The following is a 26,880-nucleotide window of genomic DNA, read 5'->3' on the forward strand; positions in this document are numbered from 1 at the left end:
GTTACATCCAGATGAAAAGCAACAGTTCCATGAGTTCCATGTTATAATTCTTACCATAAGAAAAAAAATTAAAAACCAAATTAAAACCCCAAATCAGTAAGCACCAGAGACTGAAGAACTGCAAAGCATTAACAATTCAGCAGAAGCAATTCACAGAGTATTCCTCTCACAGCAGATAACAGGCTTCACAATCCTTAGACAGTTCAGTAAGAACAGACAACATGACTTATGCCAGGTAACTAATTAACGCCACAGTCGCAAAGGCTACTTACGAATTTGAGCAGAAAGGTATTTTCTCTCAAAGCTCCAATGCATCCTGCAAATCCCAAAATGAACATAACTCCTCCTACCACTAGGAAGAGCCAAACTGGATCAAAGCCTCCCAGGTCCGTGATTGAGGAGATATTGGACAGCACTCCCTTGGAAAGAAACAATGCCAAGAGATAATTAAGTTCAGCTTTCTGTTGTACAAATTCTGATTGCATCTTTCTTTTTTTAAGAGGTAGATGACTACAGCAAATAAATGTTCTGCAGTACAGCAAGAAAACACAATTGAGAAAATCTTTGCACTCAAAAAGAGATAAAAAGGGCCATTACATACAATATTTCTGAATCAACATGTGGAATGAACAACAATAAAATGCGCTTCTAGAGTCCTCTGTGAGAAACCCACAGAACATTTTGTTGCTTCTGTAGCTATAAGAATCAGTCTGCCAAAAAAAAAATTAGAATAGATATTTGAACTAAACTTAATTCAATCTTTTATTTCCCATGCTGAGATACATTTTAGCTATCACATAGATTGTTTATGTAAGCACCCAGTTACAAATCTTATGAGAGAGAGCAAGAACACAGCTTTGAATTTAGCTTTTATGCTATTTACAACATTTGACAGAAAATACAAGTGAGCTCCTTGGTTGAGCTATCTTCCTGGAATCACAGGAATATTCAGGTTGGAAAAGACCCTCAGGATCACCCAGTCCAACCAATAACCCTACTCTATAAGGTTCACCCCTAAACCATATCCCCAGGCACCACATCCAAACAACCTTTAAACACATCCAGGGTTGCCGACTCAACTGCCTCCTGGGCAGCACATTCCACCGCCTGACCACTCTTGCTGGGAAAAATTTTTTCCTAATGTCAAGCCTAAACCTACCCTGCTGGAGCTTGAGGCTGTTCCCCCTTGTTTTGTCACTAATTACTTGTGAGAAGAGACCAGCACCAGCCTCTCCACAAGGTCCTTCCAGGTAGTTGTAGACAGCAATGAGATCTCCCCTCAGCCTCCTCTTTTTCAAGCAACAAGGTATTTTGTACCAATTTTGACAACCTTGATTCCTGACCAATTCAACTTCAGGCATCTACAGTGTTAAAAACTCACTATGTAAGTAATGACTAATCAACCGGGGGGGAGGAATGAAAATGTTACTTCTCTTAGCAGGACACAAGGCAGCTGAAGGACTTGTCTTAGGAGATGGTTTACGGTAACTTAAGTTAGACCCATCACATAGTAAAGAACATATGCTATGTTTTAGATACAACAATCAGCAGTCTGCTTGTAATGCCATTACCCTCTTAGAAGCAGAGCTTGAGCTGTGACACCAGTAATCCCGAGGGGAGCTACTTTAACACATTTTAACCAGAGTTTGGCTGATGTTGAACAGATGGGTCATATCAAGAAGCAAGTACAAAGTCTTCCTTATTCCTGTGAGTTTGTGCAAGAGTAATTAGTTTCCTAAAACCTTTTGGAAGCAAAACAGCTGAAGCATCAGTGTTTCTTCATTCACCTCCCCAGTGCTGTAGGTCAATATAAAGCATGCTGCTGCAGCAGATATTTCTCCATGTATTTCCTCAAAGAATCCTGAACACAGGCCAAGCGCTTGGGACTATTGCTTTCCCTACTAACTCTTGAATGGATTTGTGGCTTGAAAAGCAGCAGATCTTCAATTCTAGAGCTCATTTGTAGAATTTTTAAGTTCTTCATCCTTTTCTTTTTCCCTGTTCATATCCCCTTTGTTTCTCTGAGACATTCCCATAAAAGTACTAATTTTGAAGGAAGCTATCAGAATTTCATTTCCCCTACTGTGGGTTTAGACTTAGGATTTTCTAGTTTTAAGTACTCCACTTGGAGTACTCAGAACACACAGTCACCTAACCAGCATCTTTTAGAACAGTAGTGTGCATAGTTCCCCAGTTTCCCAAGCAAAACTGAAATTGATGTTTTAAGAACTCCCCACATTCACCACTTTCCTCCTACATTCCATATAGCACCAGTCTTATTGTCATTCATAAAAAAGACAAAAATAGACACAAGGTATGATAAGGCTGCTCAGAGCTAGCATAGCTATCAAAGCAGACCACCTGGCACATCCCTTTTTCTAACCAACTATTTATGAGATGCTACAAGCCAGGATGAAATGAACACTTACCTGCCATTAACACTTAAATCAACTTGTGCATAAGCTTTCCACTACTCTTGCTTCATTACATATGTCTGATTTCTTTTCTGTGACTAAACTTTTTGGCTAAAAACAACAAACAAAATAAACAGCATAATCCAATAGCACAAAAACCTTTTAAAAAGTCATGGCCTTGGCCATACACAAGTCAGGAAACACGAGCTCTACCCCAAGAGAAAAAGGCTGCTAAGATTACTTCTTCACGAAGTTTGTAAGTCCTTTCTATGTTTCCTTTCTGTGCCTATATAACTACCATAACATGAGCAGAAATTCTGCCTTAAAGCAAACACTATTTATCATTTCTTTCAACATTTGCTGATTTGGGAATTAAGGGACTGTAGTGCAGGGAGAAAACAAGTCAGAGAAACAATGTTGCCTTTGTATTACAATTATTGTACTTAAAACAAAAATGACTGTTCATCCTTCCTGGCTTAAGTCTTTCTTCATAAGACACTTTGTCTTTCTTTTAAAAAAAGAACAAACCACACCCAAACAACACTAACACACCAAACCACTACACCAACACAACCAAACCAGAAATATCCTCCCCAAAAACACTCTCAGGTATTATGTTTAATCGAGTTCCTTCCACATGAAAGTAGGAAAATTCAAATGCAAGAAGACATCCAAATGCGACTCAGCTTGCACTTTTGGACAGTGCTCTTAGAGAAGCTAGTCAAAATCAAGAAGTATTGTCAGTGAGAAGAAATACATCATTTTATATTTTGTCATGTTAAAGTAGATGTGGATAAAATTTAGTGAGCCAATTCTAAATGACTTGTCTGATCACGTCCTTTCCCACCTCTTTTGATTTTTCTAGCATTGCCAGGCTCTTAGCACGCTAACATGCAACATACTGGCCAGCCACTCAACAAAAGTCACTCATGTGACTTCTGGTGTCCTCCAGGCTCCAACTCCTCAGGGTAACTATGATCTGACATGCACTGAAAATAGAAGACCACAAGCTTTATCTGCCAATATTTACTGTCCCTGGAAAACACCTTTACATTCATCTTTTGCCAGCCCACATAAGGCAATCATAAGACTAGCTTGGACAACCCCCAATTAATACATCCTGACAGCACAAAGCACATACTGCACAACTCATGTTTGTACCCTGTGTACTCTCTGTACGATTCCCCAGTTATCAGTATTCTGGAGAGACAGCTCAGGATATCCACTCAGCAGAATGGCTTTGGCAATAAAACAATTGCTAGCAGCAGGAATGACAAACAGACAATGCTCTGTGGTTACAGCTACGGATGCACAGTAGTGTGATAGAAGATTGCTACTTACTGCTGAAATATGGTTTTCCTGTCTTCACAGTATCACTTAGGTTGGAAAGGACCTCAAGGATCATCGAGTCCAACCTATCAACACAGACCCCATGACTAGACCATGGCACCAAGTGCCACGTCCAATCTCCTCTTGAACACCTCCAGGGATGGTGACTCCACCACCTCCCTGGGCAACCCGTTCCAATGACGAATGACTCGCTCGGTGAAGAACTTCCTCCTCACCTCGAGTCTAAACCTCCCCTGGCGCAGGGGACACTTAAACTCTCTTAAGAGACAGCAGCATAATAATTTAAAGATAAGCATATTTTACTTCAAGCAATAGGGCAATGACTGGTGAATATTATCTCAATTTAGTATTCTTTCTCTACTGTTAAGAGCAGCTAGATGTGCAGTCCTACAGACTCATACTTTTCCTATCCACTGCAATATAACGCCTGCTGCTACAATAGTCAGTATTTTTTGGCTGTAATGGCTGTTCCTGCGCAAACTTCAGCAGAGATACAAATGCCTGGTAGTGACCAATCCTGATTTCATCCCTTCTTTAGCCAAAACCAGAAGGGGATGTTTCCAGAGGTGCTTCACAAAAGCATCAAGAATCTTTAACACTGCATCCTCCAGAGGCAGGTTCTGAATCCTCGGGATGACCAGTCACAGGATATATTCTGTTTGTCGAGTGCAGCAGTCCACTCGGATCTTTACTGTGGAATAGTTGCAAGCACTACTGATGCTTTAGCATGCAAAAAGAGGACAGGATTCCTTTTGCCTAAACCCACATTCTTATCTTAGAAGGATGGTTATTTCACTAGGGTACACAAATATCACTTCCTTGATAACTTAGGCATGTGTGTAACATTTATTTGGCAATAAACACTTTGTGCAAAGCTGTGTACTCTAACATTTTTCTTCTCATGATGGTGTTAATCCAGGCCTCTGCTGTAGTCCCACAAGGAGAGCCAGGAGGACATGTTCCCTGGCTGATCGCCAGTTCATCTGTTTGCTCTGCTCCCCCACCCTTGGTTGCCTGTTACTCCTAACAGTGCCTAGGTTATTACTTAACCTTTTAATCCACAAGTAGAAGTTTCTTTGGAGTAGTAAAGCAACAAAAGCATCATCCACAACTGAACTAAAATTAGAATGGTAAAGTTATGAACAAATTTTGTGAAATGCACCCCACTTCCATCACCAGCATACGAGACAAAAGGCAGTAACGGTGGTTTCTGTCATACCAAGAAACCTCAGATAACCAAGCCAGGTCTGCAGAAGCTCTTCACATTACCACAGTATATTAGAGGCTGGAAGGGATCTCCAGAGAGCGAGTCCAACCCCCCCTGCCAAAAGCAGGATCATCCATGGTATTCTGCACAGGAATGCACCCAGGTGGGTTTTGAAAGTCTCCAAAGAAGGAGACTCCACAACTTCCCTGGGCAGCCTGTTCCAGAGCTCTGTCACCCTCATTGTAATGAAGTTTTTCCTCATGTTGAGATGAAACCTTCTAAGCTCAAGTTTGAACCCATTGTTCTTTGTCTTATTACTGTGCCATCCCTTGGTGACACAGTACAGCCAAAAAGGGCTTGCCCCTCTCCACTTGACACCCACCCCTCAGATATTTATACACATTGATGAGATCCCCTCTCAGTCTTCTCAAGACTAAACAGCCCCAGGGCTCTCAGTCTCTCTTCATAGGGGAGATGTGCAAGTCCCTTAATCATCCTCATGGCTCTCCATTGGATTCTCTCCAGCAGGTCTCTGTCTTTCTTGAACTGGCAAGCCCAGAACTGGATGTAGTATTCCAGGCGTGGTCTCACCAGGGCAGAGAGGTAGAAGAACTTCTCTAGACCTGCTGGACACATCCTTCTTCATGCATCCCAGGATACCATTGGCTTTCATGGCCACAAGGGCACATTGTTGTTCTATGGAGAACTTGCTGTCCACCAGCACTCCAAGGCCTTTTTCCATGGAGCTGCTTTCCAGCAGGGCAGCCCCTAACCTGTACTGTTGCATGTTGTTATTCCTCCCCAGAAGTAGGACCCTGCACTTGTCCTTATTAAACTTCATGAGGTTTGCCTGCACCCAGCTCTCCAGTCTGTCCAGGTCACATTGGATAGCTGCACAGCCCAACAGGGTGTCGGACAACTCCCCTAGTTTTGTATCATCAGCGAACTTGCTGAGGGTACAGAACTGGAGTCCTCCCTTAAGGAGCACAGGCAGTAAACCAGTCTTTGAGAGATATCTGAATCCAGAGACAGATCCTCTGTTGCCACACCATTTTCTTCCCAGGGCCAGAGCCCTCCATGCTACAAGCTGCATCTTACACATAGCTCAAAGGAAATCAAGGCCAAGGAAAAATGCTGGTCTTGAAGACAGTGACTTGAGAAGGCCCCTCCTGCTATTACAGCTGCACAATTGTTTTCTTTATCCCATCAATAGAGAATAAGGATGTAACAGTCACTTAGAAGAGGTGAGAGTGCATCCCTCACCCCTTCTCTATCTTGTATTCTTTAAGATTATTAGGACAAGTTGTATTACTTGCAGGGACAAGCTGCCAACTCCAGCTCCCTTTTGATGTGCATCCACATAAACATTTCAGATCAGATCCAGAAGTCCATTTAAAGGGGTCACACACAAGTTATGCTTCAGTTCATACCAGTGAACAGTATCAGAGCACACAGACTAGATGACTTAGAAATGAAGATGTCCCCTGGAACACAACTTCTGCTCCAACCACTAGCAGGATTTATTCTCAGTCCATGGGATTACACTAGAATTAGGATGAAGAAAACTCACACCTTTCATAATCTGTACAGTGTGCAAGTTGGATCAACCCCATTTCCTCTCCTCTTTGTCCACACTACTTACATTTAGCAGAACCCAAAATGTTCATTTTCCCAGAACATACAGATGTCAACAGAGACATCTTGGTTGGAGCAGAGTCCCAGTGTTAGCACAACTACATGACCTGATTGTGTTCCTGGCCAAACAGAAGGGAGTCATAAGTGCACTAACAAACTAGCAAGATTTCCAGCTCATCTGCGGTTATGGTTAGCACAGAGAATCTACTGCCACATTCAAGACTCAGAAGTGTTCCCCAAAGTTTGCTAGACCATTGCTTCTCTTCAGAGCAGCTGATTTCGCAGGCACAGTAGCATGTTGAAAGGCAAGAGAGACCAGCTAGAAGTGAAAACATGCTAGGCAGCAGTAATCTTTAAAAACTGACCCAGTAATGAAAATTCAGGCATCCTGAGTCAAAGACAGCTTAGGAGAGCCATCATCCTAGGGAACAAAGAGGTGATATACGTTGAACATACATGGAATTTAGTCCTTGAGAGTGTGCGTAAAAGAAAAGGACTTGGAACAGCAGTTCTATAACAAACAATACTCCAGGGGGACAGCAAAAAGTAACAAGAAGTCAACAGCAGTAGGATGGGAGAAATCAGATTTACTTTTCCATTTCCAAGATGGGAGGGGGGAGAAATATATATTTTTGGTTTTTTTTAAATTTAAAAATCAATCTTCTGTGCTGCAGAATCCCACAACTGGGAGGGATAAAAAAAATGACAGTCATAAAAAGATTTAAAAGTAGAAGATCTTCTGAAACAGAAGATTAGCCTTTCACAAGCTTGTCTGCAGGACTTAAAATCATTGGCAAACATGGAGATGAGGGTGATGGGAATTAAAAGTGTTTCCAAATGTGTGGCTAAAGCAGAAAAATGTCTCTCTACTTCGTAAGTCATGAAATCCCAGTTTCCCCATGCCATGAGCCTGAACGAACACGAGGAACAGAACAATAGTCATTGAAACATGCCAAATTAATTCCACTCCAGCATTTTGTCTGTCAACAAGCAACTAGGTGGGCGATGTTTACAAATCTTCTTTCCTTAATTTTTGTTGGGTTTGCATTTCCCACAGCAAACAGCAGCAGAACTTTATTTTTCAAGTACCTAGTAAAGGAGAATTAGTCTAGCTTTCTTGCAGAGTGTGAGTAACTGGCAGAAATACATGCAAGATCCAGATTTTCATATCATTTCAGGGTGTTAGAATGCTAATAAAATGATTTAAGAGTGTTTAGATAATGCTTGTTTACAGACTAAAATTTAAATATAGCAGCAAATATTAGCATCCCTGTCTCTTCCCCAACCCTCCAAAATACACACTGGGTTCTGGCTCAGCAGCAGGAGACATACTTTTTCCTTTAGCCCATAAGGACCCACAGGATATGAACACAATTTCTTTGTCAGCAACTGCTTTGAAGAGAACCACACAAGAGTCATGTATGCATGAATTACTAATGTATCACTCATGCTGGGATGGTAAAACAAATGAGATTTTTTTTCCCCTAAAACAGCTGTAGTTTTCCATTTCAGGGTGAGGAGAGACAGATTTGGTCTGGCAAATTGTGACTGTTTCCATGCAGAAACTTTAGCCTGTCCCAGAACAGGCCTAACTCACCTTATGTCAACCTGTTAAGTTTAGTTTAAACCTGAGATCTAGATGTAGAACTCCTGCTTGCTAATACTGTGCTGGCACACATAGTGGCGCTCCAAACTCTGCACAACTTGATGTCTAGCTACACTGATTTAACAAGCAAAGCCTAGAAACTAAACTTAGGCACATAATCAACCTCTTTCTCTTCTCCCCCTTCACTTCAGTCAATCTCAGACATGAACTAAGTGTAATGAACATTTTTTGCAAGAATCTGCAGATATTTTTTTCAACTATTGCTACCTTTGCTAGCTCCTACTTAAGGTATACCCCAAAACCACAGCACTTTCATTCCCAAAACTCCCTCACTGTGGATAGTCTTAGAAGGTGTCAGAAGACATAACAGCAATTCATCACTTAGTCTCACTCTCTTTTAATACACATCTCCTGCAGGTAGTAAGAGAGCCAGCAAGCTTATTTTCCCAACTACGTATTGACATCATACCATGAACACTCCCAGTGAGCCTTAAGACCATATTTTCCAATATAACCAAGGAGGAAAATAGACATTTTGTACAAGTATAGCTTTTTTTTTCATAAAAAGTCAGCAGACTACAGAATTGACCAGGTTGGAAAAGACCTTTGAGATCAAGTCCAACCTGCCACCCAACACCATCTAATCAACTAAACCATGGCACCAAGCACCCCATCCAGTCTCTTCCTAAACACCTCCAGGGATGGGGACTCCACCACTTCCCTGGGCAGCACATTCCAGTAGAAAATCTCTCTTTCTGGGAAGAATTTCTTCCTAACATCCAGCCCAAACCTCCCCTGGCACAGCTTGAGACTGTGTCCTCTCATTCTGTCACAGGTTGCCTGGGAGAAGAGACCAGTCCCCACATGGCTACAACCTCCCTGAAGGGAGGTTGTAGACAGCAATAAGGTCTCCCCTGAGCCTCCTCTTCTCCAGGCTAAGCAACCCCAGCTCCCTCAGCCTCTCCTCGTAAGGCTTGTGCTCCAAACCCCTCACCAGCTTTTTTGCCCTTCTCTGGACACATTCCAGCAAGTCAACATCTTTGCCTAAGCTGAGGGACCCAGAACTGGACACAGGACTCAAGGTGTGGTCTAACCAGTTCTGAGTCCAGGGGCAGAATGACTTCCCTGTTCCTGCTGGCCACACTGTTCCTGATCCAGGCCAGGATGCCATTGGCCTTCTTGGTCACCTGGGCACACTGCAGGCTCATGTTCAGCCTACTGTCAGCCAGTACCTCCAGGTCCCTTTCTGCCAGGCTGCTCTCCAGCCACTCTGACCCCAGCCTGTAGCACTGCATGGGGTTGTTGTGGCAAACATGTAGAACCCGGCACTTCGATGTTAGAAGAAATTACTGAAGTGGTTAAAAAAAGCCAGTCAGGCATAAACATTTTTCTCCTGCTTCTAAGCAAAGCTAGCATTGCTTGGGCTTAGTACAGACTCTTTATGTAAACAATGTTCAAGTCACTGTTGGGGGTGGAGGGGCAGAAATCAGCCGCCACACATGAACTTTTTTGTAGTGCAAGCCCAAGTCTAGCATGCCTGAAAACACTGTGAGATTGTGAGCCATATAGTGCATCCATGTATAGCTAGTTTTATTCATTCTCTGAGTCTATTGCCCCACCTCGCCCACCAGCTCTCTTTCAGGCTCATGCCTCAGAATTCTAATTGCCCAGTTTTTGTTTAGGGCTGGCTGACTGGCTGTCAAGCCAATTCTATTGCCTATTTGACAAATGAGCTCTTTTGCCTCCCTGCAAAGGCTGGAAGGAAGGTCACGAGACTGTATAGTGTGATTTTCTTTTATTTTCTTCTTCACAATAAAGTTTCAAGGGGACAATTCAAGCCAACTTAGCCAAAAAAAAAACAAAAAAAAGAAGAGAGAAACAAGCCAGCAAACCCACAAATCTATGCCAAACTTTTTTAGCTGGCAGCTAAAAGGGACTTCCGTAAAACATGGATTGTTTCTTCACATTCTGTATTTTTCATGTGGCATGGCACACTACCTTTTTACCTTAAAAAGATTCTGCAAAGCAGTTAAAGTATATATAAGTTGATGGTTGGGTTGTAAAACACAGCTGAATAGAAAGCTACATGATTCAAGACAGAAATCAAAAAACCTTCCCCACTACCAAATCTGTTTACAGCATAGTCCTCCTGAAAACATAGACTTTACATTTAGGAAGCTGCATCAGACCTGGTGGGTGCAGGGCTCAGGAACATCATGGCCTTGGTGGATACATCACTCCCTGGCTGAGCTGGCCAAGATTCAGCACCCTCCCTGCACACCCTTCTGCACAAACTGCCATGCCACATGCTGACTTACACACCACACTCTGCCTGCCTGCTCTCCAGTCCCCTGATGCTTCCCTGCCAAACCAAAACCTAAAGAAACCCCCTGTACAGAGACATCTCTCTCTGATGCTGACCAGAATGGTTCTGAAGCAAGTACTATCAGCACCTGGCTGTTAGTTCCAGTGTGTTCAAACCTCCTACCATCACCCACACCCTGTCACCTGCTCCATGAGAGCTGATGGCTCCTGTCAGGTCTCTCCATTCCCCTAGCATTTCCCTACCCAAGGAAAACCTGTGCATGCTCTGAGTATTAAACAATGCAGTTTTACATCTTTACTGAATGGAAAACAAACAAAACCACTCAGCATCTCTTTCCAAGCCCATTCAAAGCATCCAACATGTGGTACATAAATATACCTCTATAGGTGGATATGTAGTGTGAGTTAGTTAATATCTCATTACCGTTTGTACTTGTCTACATCCAAGGCACGTGCACAGAGCAATTAGAAACCAGCAAAATTTGTCCTGTGCTTTTATGTGCCAAAACTTCAGTGTTCCCAATGTGTTACTTGTTCTGCTGCAAGCACCAGTCATTATGCCTTAGGTGAACGTGGATTTCTAACTTACTCCATGTTTTCCATTAAAGAAGGAAAAAAACCCAACAACATTATGTAACTGTCATAGCACCATTGTTACCAGATAGGATTTGTTATTTTCAATCTTCTAAACAAGAAAAGGAAGCTAGCTTGAATTTTAGCTGCTGTCTTCATCCAGTAACCAAACACATACTGACATGGCTTGACATTTTCTTTTTTCCCCAACTTTTGCAGCAAGCAAACTAAAACTTAGGCTCTGGTTCACAATTGTACTCGCCTCCTCCTTCACCTCACTTTCTTCCCATTTCCAAGTTGATTTCATAGTCTTGCAACAGAGTGTGTCAGTAGACAGGTTTATTTGCACAAGGAAACACAACAGTTATTTTCTGTCTCAGATGTGGCTTTGGTTTTGGGGTTCATTTGTGTTTGTGCTTGTGAGGTCTGTTTTGTTTTGCTTGTTTAAGAGAAACAGTAATCAGCATGCTACGCTACAGCAAAGTCAAGGCAGCTTATTTTCAGGAAGCTGCCCTCTGAGACTTGGAGGCTCCCTTTCCATTCCTGGGGCCACACGCTACAGACACACTGCCAATATTTCTTTCAGTGGAGTCTTCTAGTATCTGAGCTGCAGTCTGAGTGTGTATGGATTGAAATGGTTATTTTACATGCAAGTGTCAGCCATTATTTCTTGCCAAGGCATTCTTGGGAAAGATGCCAAGGATCTTCCTCTAGGTGAGCCGAGCCAAGGTTTTATTTGACAGAGTAACTTGATTTTGTTTCAGTAGAAACTGTGTGTGGACACATGAAATGTGCAGCATATTACTATTCAAATATTTCATCAGAAAAAGAGAAAGAAAGAGGAAAACCACAGAGTTTGGTGTTATTTCAACTTACCTTTTCATTCCATGCCCATAATCCAATCCCAAGAAACGCTATGCCAAGGAACTAAAGGGAAAAGAAAATAATATCAGAACAGGAACTATAAATTTATGCATTTATTTTGTTTTTTTTAGTATACCTATTGACTCATCTTCTCTGCTAGATCATCAATTTCATCAGGGCTGTCGGGGCTTACCAAGAGTTTTAAAATATTTACCTATTTGTTTCTTTTACAACTCGATCATTGTAATTGGAAGGACTTAAAACTCGCACAGAGCATTCAGGGGTGTTCCACACAGGAATAGTAGGTGCTGCAGATGTCATTTTCTCAGCATCAAGTAAGGTTCTTTTTGAATTGGTCAGACTCAAAGCAAGCTCCACAGTCAAGCAACACATTGACTGTTTTATTACTGCCGCCTACATAAAACAACTGCGCTCACAGATCCTTCCAAGTGAGAGAGAGTGACTAAAACAGAGTTCTAAATACACATGTACTATCAGTTTTAGCAATGTTGTCTACAGAAACATATTAAACAGCTTTCTATACCTCATTATTTCTGGGGAAAAAAACCCATGAGAAATACTGGTCTTAAAGATCAAGAGTTTTAAGAAACTGCAAAACTAGCATTACATAACCTTTCTGATTCTGAATGTTTTTGTACCTCATAAAGGTCCCTTCCCCTTCCAGGGGACTTAGAAGCACCAAACTCCAAAGATAAGCATTTTTCCCCCACAGTGGAAAAAAGAACAGTCCTTATGATTTAGTTTTATTCCTGTATTCTCTGTTCCACTAAATAATTGAGAGTACAGTTTCTCTAAGTACTACAGTTTCCACACAAATCCCACACTAAGGACCAGTGAAACAAGCAGAACGAGCACTCTCTCCCAACATCCTCACAGCACATTTTGCATAAGACAGTACCAATTATATAGACCGTTTAAAAAACAGAGTGGGTGTCTGAGCACATCTCAAAACGTCCATCTGTCCAATACTCAGCTCTGTTTTTTAAAACCTAAGTGCTGGCTGAAAGGAAAACTATATTCGCTCTAGTTTCAGAGCATGTAACAGAACATTGTTCAAATACCAAACCCTGGTTTTGTTTTTCCACACTGCAGTGCACAGATTTAGTTTGGCACATAGTACACTTTCTCTTACGATCTGTGTAAACAGTTAAGTATTCTAATGATCTTTCTTTTGCAAAACAGGACAAAAATGTTTTTCTGGTCAGAAGTGGGAGGAGGAAGGAGTATCAATTCAAAAAAGCTTTCCCAGAAGTGATCTCAACAGCATCAAAGCATGAGTCCTCCTTCCTTATAGTCTTTTTTTTCCCCCAATGTTGTAGGAAAGCAGAAAGTATCTATGGAAGGTTTCAGGACAAGAAAGAACAACAGGCCACTGATACTGGAAGGATGGCTTGATGATAAAGAAGAGCTGACCATGGTAAACAACCTGACATGCCAGACAAGAGGACGCTTGCCTCCATGCTGGAGAAGACCAACCTGATATGGGATGAAGATAACAATGGACAGCTGCATATCAAAGAAGAAAACCCAATTAGCAGCAGTGGTGCGAGAATGTCAGGGAATTGCTTACCCTGCTCGATTTTTCCTATATAAGCTGCTTGTTCTGTACCAATAAAGGATTCCTGCCTCACCAACAGGGGAGTCCGTGCATGCTTTCCGAAACAATGTGACAATTTTAGCTTTATAATACAGGAATATCTGTAAAGCATGATCTCAGTATCAAGTGGAATACGCTCATTGAAATACCCTGAAGTTCCCTAACACTTGTTGCATCTTTGTGACTCTCTCCTCCAAGTATCCTTTGCCAGCTGACTAAAGGATCATGCGTGCTACTATCCAGCAAGCACACTCAGAAGCCCATTTGTACTAACTGGGAATGAAACGCTTCTCTTTGGCTTGAAAAGTCATGACTGTAAATTTAAACAATAGTACAAACCAGTATTCTTCAAAGGAAACTGTTGCAGCCTTGGCTATATTTTAATACAAGACAAATGGAGTATTTTCCTAGATGGAAAAACAGAACTGCTGGTCAAGAAAGTCTGTTCTTTCGGCAGCCTCATTGGCTTATGAAGTACAAAAACTGGATAAGAGAATGTCAGTACAGCCTCCTGCCATATGCTACATACACCTCTCTTAGAGGTCATCTTACTTGTACTGAGATTGCTCTTTATGGTCAGAAAGCTTGCCAGAAGAGTTTGTGTAATCCTCCTGACTGCAGTGATTATTTGAAATTCGAGATAAAGCTGTACAAGTTTTCAAATCACTTTCAGACAAATACAGTTAAGTTCTTTTTTGCTGTAACAGGCTCCATTTCCTCTTTTTCACACAACCAAAAGTACCCATATTGAAGGAACAGAAGGGAGAAAGCTGTATTATAAAAATGCTTACACTGCCTTTGGAAGCAGCAAATTGCTATTTGTAGGGAGGTTCAAAATACTGTTTTGCAAATAGTTTATTATGGTTTTGAACAGAATAAGCATGAAAAACTAGAAGAAGGAGTCTGATGCGTGCATCCAAATGTAACTTAACAGCCACACACATCAGCTCTAAGTCTGGCTCAGATCTACTAGTTTTATTAATAAATAGTAATTAATATTTAAGTTTATTAATTATTCAACCCTTATGGGTTTGCAGAAGTGACTTAGAGTAGACTATACAGGTCCCAAGCCAGGTCAAACTCAGCTCAGTTTATGGATTGGTAATGAGACTATACCAATACTAAACTGAAGCACCTAAAAAAAACTGAGACTGGCAAGCTGGTCAAGAAAAAAAAAAAAACAAACAACAACAACAGGAAATTGAGTTGTTAGAGTTTTCAAGGGGATCAAAGATTATATGCTGCTCAGTCTGCTCCATATCCCAAAACAGAAATTTCTGTTCAGCTGCCTTCAGAAGCAGCTGATGAAATAGGAACAATGGACAAGATCCATTAGAAGAAAAAGAATCAGGATGGAATCACAAACTCTTTATCATAGGATGCTATGGAAACCAAAAGCTTAATGGCATTCAGAAGAAAAGATGAGAAATTAATGAAGAATCCATAGCTACCAAAAAGTGATTTTGATAGAGCTTCTGGCTCAGGAAGTTTTTACACTGCTGCTCATTGGGAAAAGATCACTGTATGCATGTTTTGTTGCTTAAATACCTCTTGCCTTGGATAAATGCTACTTGCATTACTTGAGACAAAATACTGAGCTAGGCAGACCAACGACCTAACTCCCTACAATCAAGCCATCTGAAGGCCCACAGCTGCACAAAAACAACCTGCCACAGGAATGAAGCACACAGGAACCCTCTCAGTAATCCCTACTGGCAGAAATGTTCACATGGAGACTTACAGGATCCTCTCACGAGGATTAACTATGGATTTTATGGACAATTATGAAAGAAACTCCTGCATTATCTTTAAAAAAACCCAAAGCTGAATGTGCTAAGCAAAACCTCCTCTGTATTTTGGCTGTTAGAACACATATCCTACTTATCTTGCAGCCGTTCTGCAGAAGTCTCCAAGGTAGTCTTGTTCTGCTTGCTTGTAACCAGACAGAAAAACCTCTTCACATCTGATGTGGGGAGAGCCAGTGAGATGGCACACCCAGCTCAGTTAAGCCTTGAAAATTTAATTTACATCTATTAAGTTATTCCAATGAGTAATAAAAAGGTGGAAGTTTGCCTCATTATCTACAAAACACCCTACAGAGAATAAGAGTCTTAATTCTCCACAGACTTCTAGTAAGGCTATTTAGTCTGAGTATAAATGGTCACCAGATCTGGAGCAGAGCTTGCAAAAATGCTGATGCTTTTCTTTTTAAACAGCAATTTGCAAGAGAATATTAAAACAGTCCTCTGGAGTATTACAGTCTTAACCCCTTGCTTAGTAGTACTTTCTCAGCCATCAGTTTTCTATTCACAAACATCAAACAAGATGTGTTCAAGGCTGTGTTTTTCTTCTATAAGGATTATATGTATTCATGAGTAGAACATGTAGCAGTACTTGCACGGTCACACTACTTGTAGGGCTCACATGCAGTTTTCAGAAGTGGATTGATCGATAAAGTGTTTCAAGATGCACGTCTCTTATTCCCAGTTTTGCCTGCATGGAGGAAAATCATTCTTTGTTGCTAGGGATACAGCACAGCATGTCATTTAAAAAAGTTTGAGAGAGATCAGCTTAATTGTAGGGTGATCAGATGTTACTTTACATCCTGAATTTTCCATCTCAGCTGACACTTATAAATAAATAAGCTGGCACTGGTTTTCAACCAAAAGGACAGCCACAGGCCCAGCAGTAAAAGGCTGGCTGACATGCCACACACAAGAACCTGAGCCTGTCCCTATGCAGATACCTTACAGACTTGTGCAAGGTGGAACTACAGTGCAGCCACCTAACTTCATCCTCACCACAACAATACAAACACACTGGCAGAGCTTGCCAGAATTTAATTAGAGTTCAAAACCAGAGCTTCTTCACAAGAGCTTTAGTTTTCTCTGGAGCCCTGTCTTTAGCCAGCACAGGAATGTAAGGTACAGTAGTCTACTGACAAACACATCAGTGATCAGAACAACATGAAGTGTAGTATTTGATATCCTGAAATACAATCAGGAAAACGTAAGCCTTCTGAGCTGAGCTTCTAACAAGCCTCTAAGTGATCCTAAAGCCCCAGATGAACAGTTTTTCCCTAAGCACAGTGCTCTGCTCAGCCTCAGAGATATCCCAAAGTCTGAATGCTCACTGCTTTCCTTAAAGTATTTTATGCCTAATCAGTCTTTTTGCTTTTTAAGCCAAAGCAAAAAGAAGCTTAATGTCTGTGGCAGAGCACAAGGGATTTTGTTGAGGGGTTTCTAGTTGGTTGGGGTTTTTGCTTGCTCTTAAGTAGCACTAACAGAGAAAGGGCACCAAACCAGAAATTAAAATGAAATATTACACAATTTTCTTCTTCTTTTCCAGCCACTGACGTGTACTGTTTTAAACACATCAGTTAGCATTATTTCCAACCAAGTAAGCAGGACATCTTCTCAACTCTCCATCTTTTGTCTGGACCAGTACCACAGGGAAGGAAAGTAGCAGAAATCTGCCCTGTTTCTTCTATCCACCCTGGTTCCAGTAACTTTTCTATTCTCAAACTGTTACACCACTACATTTTCATGTGGCTAAACATATATGGTGACCATGGGAAATGGAAACTCCTCAAAGCATAAAACCCACATGCACATATTTGTGCTAATGCCTACACAAAGAATGAATTCTCCTGAAGCCCATTTCTTGTTTGCCTGGGGACATTATCAGCAGGAAAACGCCATGTACTACAGTCAGTGAATGAAGATGCTGCGTAGGTGACTAATTACCATTTTGGTTCACAGCAACATTCAGATATAGACTGAATATAGACCAAAAGACGTCAAATCTATTTCTACTTTATGTGCAGCTTCTAAAAAACATTTCATTAGATTTCACAGATAACTGTCTCAGTAATACCTTTTCCTTCTGGAAACAACACAAACACATGTAGAATAAAAAAGACCCCAGTTACCACATATTTAGCTCAGCTGAATCAGAGACAACTCATTTCATAGAATCATCCAAAGGAGAAAAACAGACCCGAGTACATGACGAGAAAATCTGTCTGCTCCATCTTGCAGGACTCAGTGTGGCGGTTTGTAATGAAAAATTAAGCACATCTGACCCCAATTTTCCAAGCAAGACACTGTGCCTGTTAATGTATTTTTCATTTTCACCACTATGGGGCTTTCCTCTATGTGTGACAAGTAAGCAAGATCTATACACTCCCTACACCCACTCCAAAAGCACAGTCCATTACCATAGTTTTCTTACTGCCTTCTCCAATTCATTAATTGCAAAAGCACAACATCTGCTTTCTGTTACAGTTGCTCTGTGTATTTATCTTATTGCTTTCTGGTGATGCAAAGTAAGCACTGCCAATCAGCTTGGAGCAAGAGTCCCTAAATACTAAAGCCACTCTCAATTTGTCCACAGGGACTGATTTACTGAGAAAGCAGGATGAATTAGATCCTATTTCCTTTGCTTCAACTTTTGAAAAACTCCCTTCAGGCCTGGATAAATTTATCTCTTTCCAAGTCCACAATGAGACTTCTCCAAACTCGGGTCCTGCTGTCTAAAGAAAATACTCTATTTGGAGCTTTTGTAATTTTATTTTTTTTCAAGCACACAAAACAGACACAGCTTTCTTCAATAAAAGCTTTTAGGAGTCTATAAAGTTCTTGTTTCTATGAGATCTAGCTGCCTTCTGAAAACCAGTACCCTTTTCTCATGAAAATAACATAAATAAATAAAAATCCAAGACCTTTATAGTAAACACTGAACCACACAGAAACCTTTTAAAAGTCTACAAAGTTGAAGTAACAAGACATCTCCATTCTCTGTCACTTTAGTGCATCCCTCTTGCCAGGACATTATCCCTTCCACTCTTCCTTGCACTCTACTGTGTCTTTGTTTCACCATCTGCTCTCTCTGAGCTTTGTGTGAAGACTAACAAATTCAGCTGCACACATCTCTCCATGGGTTTCATCCCTGCCTTCACTTCTGAACTACATTACGTACGTCACATCCCTCTCCTATTCCTAAACAGCCTCGCTCTTTTCATCAATACCATTTCATCTCTGGCTCAGACCTCTCCACTGCAGCTTCTCTGCCTGAAGTCAGTTTCTATTTTTAAAGCCATCCAAAAATTATGTAATTAATATCCTTGCGCTGACTGAAAACAGTATGGGCTTAAAACACAGCCACAAGCAGCAGCAAAGTGCAAAATCAAAGTAAGAATTTAAAAACACCTGACACCTGAGCTCCACATCCTATATCATTATGCTAATCGTTTCTCTTAACCAATTCAACATTGCAAAGATGTAAGCCTTCTCATTCAGCAGGCCCACAGGTAAGAAAAAAGTATGACAGCAAAACACAAGTACATTCTTCTTCAAGGCGAGGTGACTCAGTGTCTGGAAGCAATATTGCAAGCGACTCACTTTACAGGTCCTCCTTGCTGCCCAGGGATAGCAGCTTCCGACCCCAGAGGACACCAAAACCTCCTCCAGTTCCTCTGTTTCTGCTACTGCTGTCTCGTTCAGCCCAAACAATCCCACCTAGCTAGAGACTATTTTGATGCAGCCTCAACATGACTCTTGTTTATTCTTTTTCTGAAGCTACAGTTCTATTTAAATCTGAAGTTTAAAACAAAAACCACAAAGCAAAAAACACCATATAAAAAAACATTCCATGATGAAACACAGCATGCATTAAATTCTCATTAGGAAACTGATACACAAGCACTCACTTACTTCAGCTGTAAGCAGTGAAGTTGTAACATCCAATGCAGGCATTTAATACAGCAAACAAAAAGGACCTAAGCTAGTCTTTTCCCTTACTAATGAACAGGCAATGTAATTGCCTGTACAATTGATTTCAGTAGCTGAGAATATAAGGAGTGCAGAGGCAGGAAACACAAACAGGTAGGCTTGTCAACACAGCAGGATATTCTGAATGCTCAGCATTTCCTTTTGGGAAAGCAGTCTCAGCAACTAGTCGTGCTTGTAGCCTACGCAGAGGGAGCCCCAAAAATCTATCCCAGCTACACAAGCTGCCACATCCCAGGCTGTTGCAATGAACTATACTCAGAGATTCAGTCTCTCACTTCTCAGAGAAGCAAACCCACGTGGAGAATGAGGAAGGGATGAAAAGACTGAATGAGTCTGGATAGACAGGCACACAGAGTGAACACCACCAGCTTTACAAACTTGGGCCAAATGATTTAATCCTGCTTTCCTTTTACTACAAGAAACAAGCACAAGAAAGAGAGTGAACTCCAAGCAAACAGAGCATAAATTCAACCTACAAATGAACACAGAACTTTTTCTGGGAAATTCTACAACAGCTTTCTTGCCTTTTACCTTCACTAAAGGCTAATTCCTGGTTCTTTTTTAGGGGTCACCCAGTAAGATGTTCAAAATAATTTAGAAATATATTGGTAGAATATATATATCTGAAGAAATCACAGCTTGAAAAGGTGCAAGTGATTCAGTGCAATTTAGTAACATGCCAGAAACCAAACTCAGGCAGCCAAAATCCCAGCCACAATATAATGTGATCGTATAGCCTGTCACACAATGACCAAACACAACTCAGGACTGTAAGCTGTGTAATGACAAATGCATATATATATATATATAGCATGTGTTAATACATGAAATAAATCCCTTTCTAATAGTCACAGCAGTGAGTGTTGAGGGGATAGAGGCTAGAAAGGGACACAAGAGGGGCTGCTTTGTTTATTAGGAGTTATCTGACAACCTAGCAACTCTTCATTTTCCAAAGATGAAGCTCGGAGCATACAGAAACTAGTACTACTTTGTCAACACAAAAGCCTAACCTCAAAAGTCACACCAGCTTGTGTCTATGTATGCCTGCACAGATCTCCATTTTCCAGAGAGATGTGGAGAAAAGAAGCCAAACCACTAATGAGGCATCAAATTTATTTTCCAATAAACACATGCAATCATCATCAGCAATCCTGATGCACAAAGCCAAATCACAAAGGATGTGTTCTGTAAATACTGAGCAAAACTCTTATTTTGCATCTTATATTCACTGCAGTAGAGGGAAACATCTCTAAAAGCAGTGTTTTCAGCCACAGTCAACCCTCAACATTTCCAGTGTACTATACAGTAACTACTGAGAACTAACACTTTCAGATTACCAGTTCAAAATGGTTCTGTGGACCAGTGTGGCTTCCAGAGGCACTAGATCTGCTAACCAGATCTTTGAAAAATTCTATTCTAGACAGTAAACCCTGCATTGTACCTTACAGAGTGTTGCTTCTGACTGACTCTAGAAGCTACTGGATGTGTTCCTGACGTAGCTTATTCATAAGATCAAGCCAAATTTTTGCTCATGTGAACATTAACTAATGCTTTGTTAGCTTTTTTTATACAACAAGGTTCTAATGTCTAATAAAAGCAGAATTAGCAGAAGTTGACAGCAATCTGTCATTTCTACAACACTTGGCAGGGGGCAAAGCAAACAAAAGCCAGGACTGATTTTCTTATTTAATTTTTTTTAAACAAAGGTGACACAGAACAAACAAGAGGCAACAAATGGTCACAAAGCTGTTTTCCTGAAGGTTTGATTCCTAGGCAAAAGTTCCACGGTTTAGGAGCAAAAATAAGTAAATAAACAGGCAATCAGAAGCCAGCTGATTTCCTAAATGAAACAGACTGCTGACCCAGTCTACTTTGCAGACAGCATCAAAAGCACTTCTATCATTTGTCACTCTCAAAAGAAGCATCAGGAGCTTGACTAAACACGTAGGCAAAATACTCTTCACTTCTGTAAAGGTGCCCCTTCAAATCACAGTTGTTTAACGTGATACAGCAGTCAGGGGAGTCTGCTGATACCACTTTTGCTGGAGATATATACAATGCTACTGCTCCAATTTAATGCGAGATTGTTAAACTCACTTTAAGAATAAATGCATTGAAAACAACAGAACTAAGATTTCCGGTTCATTATGACAGAGCTAACTGTTCTCATACACAGTATCACCAAGGTTGGAAGAGACCTCAAAGATCAAGGCCAACCTGTCACCACAGACCTCATGACTAGACCATGGCACCAAGTGCTACATCCAATCCCCTCTTGAACACCTCCAGGGATGGTGACTCCACCACCTCCCTGGGCAGCACATTCCAATGGACAATGACTCTCTCGGTGAAGAACTTTCTCCTCACCTCCAGCCTAAACTTCCCCCGGCACAGCTTGAGACTGTGTCCTCTTGTTCTGGTGCTGGTTGCTGGAGAGAAGAGACCAACCAATTTCAGCAACCAAACAATTTCAACTTGACCAACAGTATCAACAATATCACCTAGAACATGTAGAAAGCTAATTCATTAAGTGAAAACTTTCATTCCTCATTTTACTGACACTTTGAACTGCATTATTTCTGTAAACTGCAGCTCCTGATGAATCCATCACCTTTGCCTGTTACACTTCTCTGATTTGCACAAACACTAATAGCCAATCCCTCCTGTCATCACTTACCAGGAAAAAGGAGACAAGAAAATTACTTTAAGGCATATGGAAATGTGGCTGTAGTACATACAGATGGCTCCATGAGAAGAAAGCTATAAAAATCAAGTGATGTTGCCTCACCAAGATTTTTCTGCTGCATAGCTGTGCTCTTGCAGTTAGTCATTCTTTGCTTAATGCTCCTCCAGGATGAAGGAGTAGTTTTGGTATTGTAAAGATGACTTACAAGAGAGTGCACATGCCAGCTAGATAATCTCATTTTCTCCCTTACTGATAAAAGCAGAGCAGCTGCTCTTCAGATGCCACCTTCCTTACTTGTACATAGTCATCACCAAGAAGAACAGTACCCCAAGATAATTTTTAAGAAAGCCTTGGAAACACTGAAATTATCTTACAAGTCTTCATGTTACACTTCAGTTTCCAGAGTCCCACAAAAAACCACCCTAAACAAACTATATATCAAAAAAATTCCCCAGTCAACAATGGAATAAAACAAACACACACAAACCACAAAAACAAAACAACAAAACCTGCCATACCCACCACCAACAAAAACTCTAAATCGTGCCAGCAATCAATAACACCCACTACAAAACTCAAAAAAACCCTCTGGGAGAGAAGGGGATTTGGTTTGACCACCTGTATTTGCCCATCATTTTTAAGTTGGCCTAGCAACTTAAATGTTGCAACAACTCCCAATGTAGAAAAAGTATTTTCTTAAATTCTGCTCAGCTCCAGAAAGGTTTCAAGGCCCAAAGTTTACAAGAAGCACAAAGTAGCCATTTAGTCATAAAAATGTGAATACTGGATAAGTTCCTACGGCCAGCTGGACATTGTTTCCACTATTGAATGCTAGCAGAAAAACTTTGGCTGTTTCCCATGGAACAGTTGCCCTACATAGCATCTCAAAAGGGACCCCTGCAATCCACAAACTCAACTCCAGCTTTCCAGGCAAAACCTACTACATTTGACTTGATAAGCTGGAAGGTAACATGACTATGGAGAATTCTACCTTTACAGTCACTCAAGATCTTGTTGGAATAATGTTACCTTGGGCAATACACAATAGCAATACATTAGAGCACAAACTGAATGGAGCAGATCTCCACCAGGCTGAGGGGCTCAGGAAGCCTCTTGACCATCCCTAATAGCAGACTTGTCATCAGCAATATTAAAGGATAGGAGGAGATTAAGAAATGTGTGTTCTAACAAACCTGTGATGGAAACAAAGGCAAAAACGTAAAAAAGGAAAGTCTCAAAATTGCTTAAAAGGCTTCATCTTCTAAAGGAAGGTAAAAGATTATTCTCACAATATGTTTATACAGCAAAGAAGGTGCACCTGTCACAGATGATTAATTCCTTTTAAAAACACCAGTGTAAAAAAAGGTGTCCTGGTAGAACAGGGGTAAAAACTTGAGCCTAGGTGTAAATGGAGAACATATGCAGCAACAAACTGCTAAATAAAGTTCGACACCTCCCTGCCTGCACTGGAATTTGAATCCAAGCTAGCAGAGAAAATAAATATTTTGCAGCACAGAAGTGCAAGCATAACACTTTGCAGGAAAAACAGCTTAGCTGAAAAACATTACCAAAGTTTTTCCCTTATCTGAAAAAAACATTGTGCAAGTTCTACACAAAGGCAATAGTGTCACTAACAAAGAGGCAAGAGGAGAAAGGGAGGAAAAGGGATGCTTCCCAAGAGGAGGATCTGGAAAGGAAACCACTCATAACATAGCTTCTCCATCTTTCAGTCCTGCTTTTGTTTAAGTATATCTGAAAATCACTTCTAGACTCTCAAGAAGTAAATGCAAACAAACCCAAGAACATCTAATTGAACGTTTTTTCCTGTTTCTCAACCATTTCATCTATTGATCTCTTCTTGAAAATGAAGCTATTTGTATCTTGACCAATATGCCCCAGCAAATCCAGAAGGCTCCACTTGCCTTCTCTTCCATTTCAAAACACTTCAGCCTGGGAAATTTCTCCATCTACAAGAAGGACACAAGGAAACTTTCAAAGCATTAGTTATTTTTCTTTAATTGTATTTGTATAATTTTGTATTTTTCTTCATTTGAGCTGAAACACTGGGAGAGAGAAAGAGGCCTTAAAATCTGGTTCTTCCCTGCTGCACAAATACTGCAATTAATTCTGCACTGAGATACGCAGAGAAAGAGTGAAAGAAAAGGTCTTCATTAACACAACTGTAAAAACTGTCACCATGCTTGTGGAGCTATCAACAAGCATCCTTCCTTAATACCTCATGTCCTTTCCTTCACATAGTGAAGAAAGGTGACCACAACAAACTGGAACAGTAGGAGGGCTGAACATATGGGACATACAGATGGAATGGAATTTACCAATCCAAACACAGTACCATATACTGAAGGACTACAAAAATATCTGCTATAAACCAAAAATTTATTCACTGGAAACATAACAGAAGAGAGCCTTGGAACTGCATGCACCAGTCTGCGAGTTAGCAAGCTGATGGAATATGCAGAAAGGCAAAGTAAGATTTTGGTGACATTTAATGAAATGTTCTCAGAAAAAATGTAATTCCTTTCTCTAAGATTCCCACAATTCCATCTCTCTACAGAGGTTTAAAATGGTGAGCACTAGTGGTAGGGTTATAGCCTGCTATATGATAGCAGGATCTTCATTTAAATGTCACATCAACACTGACAGCATCCAACTGTATGAGTTATTGCATGGATTGCAGCTCCTGTACAAGACCCCTCTGTACCCTATCAATACTCAGCAATGAAACTGGGGTGTCTGGATTTTTGTGCACGGACCCATAACAATTAGCACACAGCCAGGCCTGCTCGTGTAAATCTATAGGTTCATTAACTAGACTTCACTCCCTAGGACGCTAGGGAGATGAGGTATTCCGGTGTGAACACAGAATCACAGAATGTCAGAGGCTGGAAGGGACCTCGAAAGATCATCCAGTCCAACCCCCCCTGCCAAAGCAGGATCACCTAGACCAGGTCACACAGGAATTTATCCAGGCAGGTGTTGGATATTTCCAGAGAGAAAGACTCCACAACCTCCCTGGGCAGCCTGTTCCAGTGTTCTGTGACCTATACAGGGAAACAATTCTTCCTCCTGTTTCCATGAACTTCCTATGCTTCAACTTCCTCCTTGTCCTGTCATTGGGCATCGCTGAGAAGAGCCTGGCTCCATCCTCTTGGCACTCACCCTTTATGTATTTAGAAGCCTACAAGATGACACCCCTAGATCCTAAGGTTGTCAAGGTTTTTTAACAGGGAACTTCAGCTTCAGCAGCTCCTATTGTGACTGTTAAACTTCAGTTTCCCTGCTAGATCAATGCTAACAGCAAGTACAGGATTTTATAGGATCAGGTCCATAATTGCTTTGCTCCAAATAAAGTCAATCACTCTCACCAATGCTCTTGCATTCCAACCGTCATTCAACCATCTGTGGTCAGCCCTCCCCACCTGCCCTGAAAGCATTGTTTCCACTTACACACGGGGTTCCTCAGTGTGCACCATTTAGATGTGTGTCCATAAAAATCACAATTTAATTCTATGACATTTGGTACAGCACTGACCCCTATTCACACAGATGCATGAAAGGAGCTCAGTGTAATGCAACTGCATTCCTGGCATTGCTGTGCTCCTCTGGCTGCACTCACATGACCTCTGCCTGGTTTCTGCCACTACCAAACGGGCAGCCAAGCAAGTGGAGGGTGGCACGTCAGATCCGCTCTCTCCATGCACAGAATCAAACAATTATGCTCCACAGCAGTCACCCTTAGGGCATTAAAAAGAGAAAAAGGGGAACAATGTGCATGAAGGCCTAAGCACATCACCAATAGCTTTTTGCCTCTCTTTCAGCTGATACAGTAATTAGCATTACCAGCTCTTGCCTCAGGCAGAGCAGAAGAAAAAAAACGATCTAGAGTTGGAAGTGATATGCCCCGAATTAAGGAGAGGGGTCATTTCCCTGCCCTGCCATTACAGTCAGTATATATGCTCTTTATGCAACAATGCAGGACAATAAATCCATCCCAAAGCTTTCTACGTTGTCAGTGTAGTCTATCACCGACTTGTTCAGTTCTCCTACTCTTGCCTCTCCTACACAACTCCTGACAAGATGTGGATCTCTGAGGATGTGCTACAGGAACTTACAAGCCCCATTTTGTAGAATGAGCCCCTGCACTCTCAACTAACATAGTCACAGATACGCACAAACAAAAAGCTTCTGATCGGCCATGAGGCCGTGTGGAGGCTGGAGCTGTGAAAGAAGCAGCAGAAGGAAAAAACCCACACTCCACAATGTTTCCAGTGACTAAGAGAGATTGATTTTGGCTGCTGGCTGAGCCAACTGTCTGTCCCCATGAGACACTACATCTATTACCAATCTAGAGATACAAAACAAATTTTCAAAAAAGGTTGCAAAAATTATTTTTTGATAATATAGGGAAAAAAATCTGGAATCATTCATTCTCCAGGAAAGGATGCACAGTTTGGGTACACAAACATCATCAACAGCGGCACAATTCTGTTTTCTCTTTTAACAGCAGCTGAGAACTGCTGAAAGCCTTTGAACATTCTCCCCCTAATTATTGCTAATGTCCATAGGAGCTAACTTAAGAGAATCAATTTCTTACCATAAATGTAGTTAAAACTGAGAAGTGGGAAAAAAAGCAACTTAACATTAAACCCCTAAGCTTTCCTTAATTCAGATGTCTTCCAATTATATCACAGAATCAGTAGGCTACAATTAGTGCCAACATATTTTAAGCCAGCTAGTGCATCTCCTCTTTTAAAGTAATTTTTACATTGGAAAGCTACATTTTAATGAG

General features: G+C 41.1%; 1 protein-coding gene across 1 annotated transcript in view; it reads right to left on the reverse strand.

Annotated features, from left to right (window-relative positions):
- Positions 1-26,880, reverse strand: part of TSPAN5 (tetraspanin 5) — a 91,660-nt gene that overhangs the window by 14,072 nt on the left and 50,708 nt on the right. The window contains exons 3-4 of the mRNA XM_068136794.1: positions 11,987-12,037; positions 273-419 (exon numbers count right to left, since the gene is read on the reverse strand). Of these exons, the coding sequence (XP_067992895.1) occupies positions 273-419; positions 11,987-12,037 (198 nt within the window). The remainder of the gene's footprint in view (positions 1-272; positions 420-11,986; positions 12,038-26,880) is intronic.

Source organism: Melanerpes formicivorus, unplaced genomic scaffold, assembly GCF_026170545.1.
Source record: "Melanerpes formicivorus ecotype bairdi unplaced genomic scaffold, bMelFor1.0.p_v2 SCAF_4, whole genome shotgun sequence".
Lineage (NCBI taxonomy): Eukaryota > Metazoa > Chordata > Aves > Piciformes > Picidae > Melanerpes > Melanerpes formicivorus.